The 2,715-nt window shown below is 51.7% G+C and overlaps 1 protein-coding gene across 1 annotated transcript in view; it reads left to right on the forward strand.

Annotated features, from left to right (window-relative positions):
- The window catches only part of Skap1 (src kinase associated phosphoprotein 1), a 234,409-nt gene that overhangs the window by 184,430 nt on the left and 47,264 nt on the right, over positions 1 to 2,715 (forward strand). The window contains exon 10 of the mRNA XM_023718126.1: positions 1,924 to 2,024. Within this exon, the coding sequence (XP_023573894.1) occupies positions 1,924 to 2,024 (101 nt within the window). The remainder of the gene's footprint in view (positions 1 to 1,923; positions 2,025 to 2,715) is intronic.

Consider the following 2,715-nt stretch of genomic DNA (forward strand, 5'->3'; position numbering starts at 1 on the left):
TTTCGGTGGCCAGCACATTGCACCCAGGGTTCTGGGGAATCGAACCCGAGTGCTTGTGCTTGCCAGGCAGGCGCTTAGACCGCTGAACTATCTCCCCAGCCCCTAAAAACCTAGTATAAAAATGATTTTCTCTACCGTGTATAAATCCACAAAGAATATTGATGTTGGCTTATTTCTCATTCCTAAATCTAGTCAAACATCCTCGAGCGATTTGTCAACTCCATTACAACGGGAGATGTATAGTATATCCCCTGAGAAAACTAGCGTCACTTTTCAGGGACTGCTATTTCCCCATTCTTTCATGCACTGATAGCCCCCAAAATATATGCTTTTTCCTCGCAGTAGTAACAATTTTCTCTCAACATGTTTTTCTTCCAAATATATTCTTAACTCTGTGACGCGCTGCTTTCCCCTGCCGCTGTTCTGTGTGCTGCCTGCTGCATATACGATTTCCTGCTCAAGGAAAACATCCTCCTCAACTGTGCCCACGTGTTGTTCCCAGGCCCTCTCAACCCAGTAGTTCTGGCTCTCCTGGGTTGATTTGTTTCTGCTCTTGTGGGAGGAGGGGTGAAGGGGGTAAAATATGGTGTCACCGTGTAATCCAGACCGGCCTCAAGCTCAAGGCGATCCTCCTGCCTCAGCCTCCCGAGGGCTGGGATGACAGGAGTGCACCCCCACACCAGGCTTGTTTTGTTTTTGCATTTAAGAGTCCTACTAGAGTTCTTTCCCGAGATGCACAGGGATTTGTTCCCCTGAACCTTTACGATTTGAGTTGCTCATAAATTTGGAACAATTTATGAGGAAAACAAGGCCATAGAGCCAGGCCCTCCCGGCCCATGCTTTCCTCAGGCCCAGCTCTGTCTTCAGAAACCTGCCCATGCTTGGAGGGACCAAGCAAAGAAAGGAAAGGTGGGGACTGGCACAGCCCAGTGCCCCAAACCACGTAGATGCCACTGCAACCCAGGACCCCCGGTGCGGCCTCCCCGGGAGGAGGGTTCGAGCCTCCAGCCCGGCCCCCGGGCGTCCGCCCGGAGGACCCCAGCATAGCGTGGTCCAGGGGATGTCGGCTGTCCCGTCATCCACGTCCCAGCCCTCTTCGCACACTCGTGCTTAACCTTTCCGGGTAGTGGGGATCAATACGGATTGCTCGCCGTCAGGAATCGATGGCTGTCCTTTTGCCATCCAGGCTTGCTGAGAAGGCTAGTAAATCTCTCCAGTGCTTCGAAAGCTTGGTTTGTCGTCTTCTGCGGCTTTCATTTTTAATGCGGATCGCTTCACTTTCTGCTCCCCCGGGGGCTCACAGATAAATCTCAGCAGACAAGAGACGCTGGCGGCGCGCCAGCCCACCCAGAACTCGCCCGCCCGTAATGGATGCGCCCCCCGCGTGGCTCCGCTCAAAGCCCAGCCTGAGCGGTTCCGTATTCCTCGGCGCTGTCCTCGTTTGGTAGCTGGGTGGGATGAGCCCGGATTACAGAGGAGGCCGAGATGCAAGCGGAAGTGCACATTGTAAACAGGCAGAAGTGGGGGGCTCAGCCAGCGCCCCCCGCCCCGCGCACGGTAAAGAGCCGCAAGACCGAGCAGACGCTGCCTGGCGGGGTCTGGCGGGAAGGCTCTTTGTGTAGCTTATTTACAAGCCCACTGAAAAATCACCTGCCCGATTTTCTTTTATTAATAAATAAATAGACTACTAGATTGTTGAACAGCGTCCTACCAGGGGTGATCTGTAAATATTTAATGGTAGTTAATGATTTCCTTCTCCCATAGTCCTTTGCTCCCGCCCAGCGGCCGTGTCTCTTGGGGACCCCCCCAATCTCTGGCTTCCTAGGGGCCGTATCTGACCCCCCAGTTTCCATCTACAGCAAAATGTGGTTCTTTGGGAAAGACGGGGTCCTCTTAACTTCGATTTCTCTTCTCTCTCATCAGTGGACTATGCCAGTTACTACCAAGGCCTGTGGGATTGCTACGGCGACCAGCCGGACGAACTGTCCTTCCAGCGCGGGGACCTCATCCGAATTCTGAGTAAGGTACGGACGTGGGGTGTGGGGCTTGGACCCAAGTCCAATTTTTTTTTTCCACTTTTTCTTTTCTTTTTTGTATTGGGGATTGAACCCGAGGCCTTCACAGTAAGCTGCCTCTCTCCCAACCACCACCGCTTTTTTTTTTTCAGAACATGGTCTCCCTAAGGTCCCTAAACTGCCCAGGCAGGGCATGAATTGCAGTCTTCCTGCCTCGGTCTCCCAAGAGCCCTGGGATGACAGGTGTGCACCACGTGCCCAGCTGATCCTGTCACCCTCAAAGTAATCACCAAAAACAAAATTACTCCCTGTTATAACACCTGTCTATTGCATGACTCCCTCCCTCACGCACTAAGCCTTCATTTATTCATAATTGCTAAGGGACAGGGACGGGGAGATAGCTCAGAGACATAAGCACCTGGTGCCTGGCAAGTGCAAGGTCCTGAGTTCGATCCCCAGTACCAAAAAGAAATAATCATCATCATCATCATCATTGCTAGGGGAAACTTTCACTGAACATTCAAATTCGAGAATATATTTTCAAATTTCAAAATACAGTTGCCCTAACACTAAAATTATGTTCATTAAGCGGGAACACACCTGAATCCCAGTCCTCAAGAGGCTAAGGCAGGAGGATCACCGTGAGGGTAATGCCAGCCTGGGCTGCATAGCAAGACCCTGTCTCAAAAAAGAAAGGAAA

Source organism: Octodon degus, unplaced genomic scaffold (assembly GCF_000260255.1).
Source record: "Octodon degus isolate 3935 unplaced genomic scaffold, OctDeg1.0 scaffold00056, whole genome shotgun sequence".
NCBI classification, from domain to species: Eukaryota; Metazoa; Chordata; class Mammalia; order Rodentia; family Octodontidae; genus Octodon; species Octodon degus.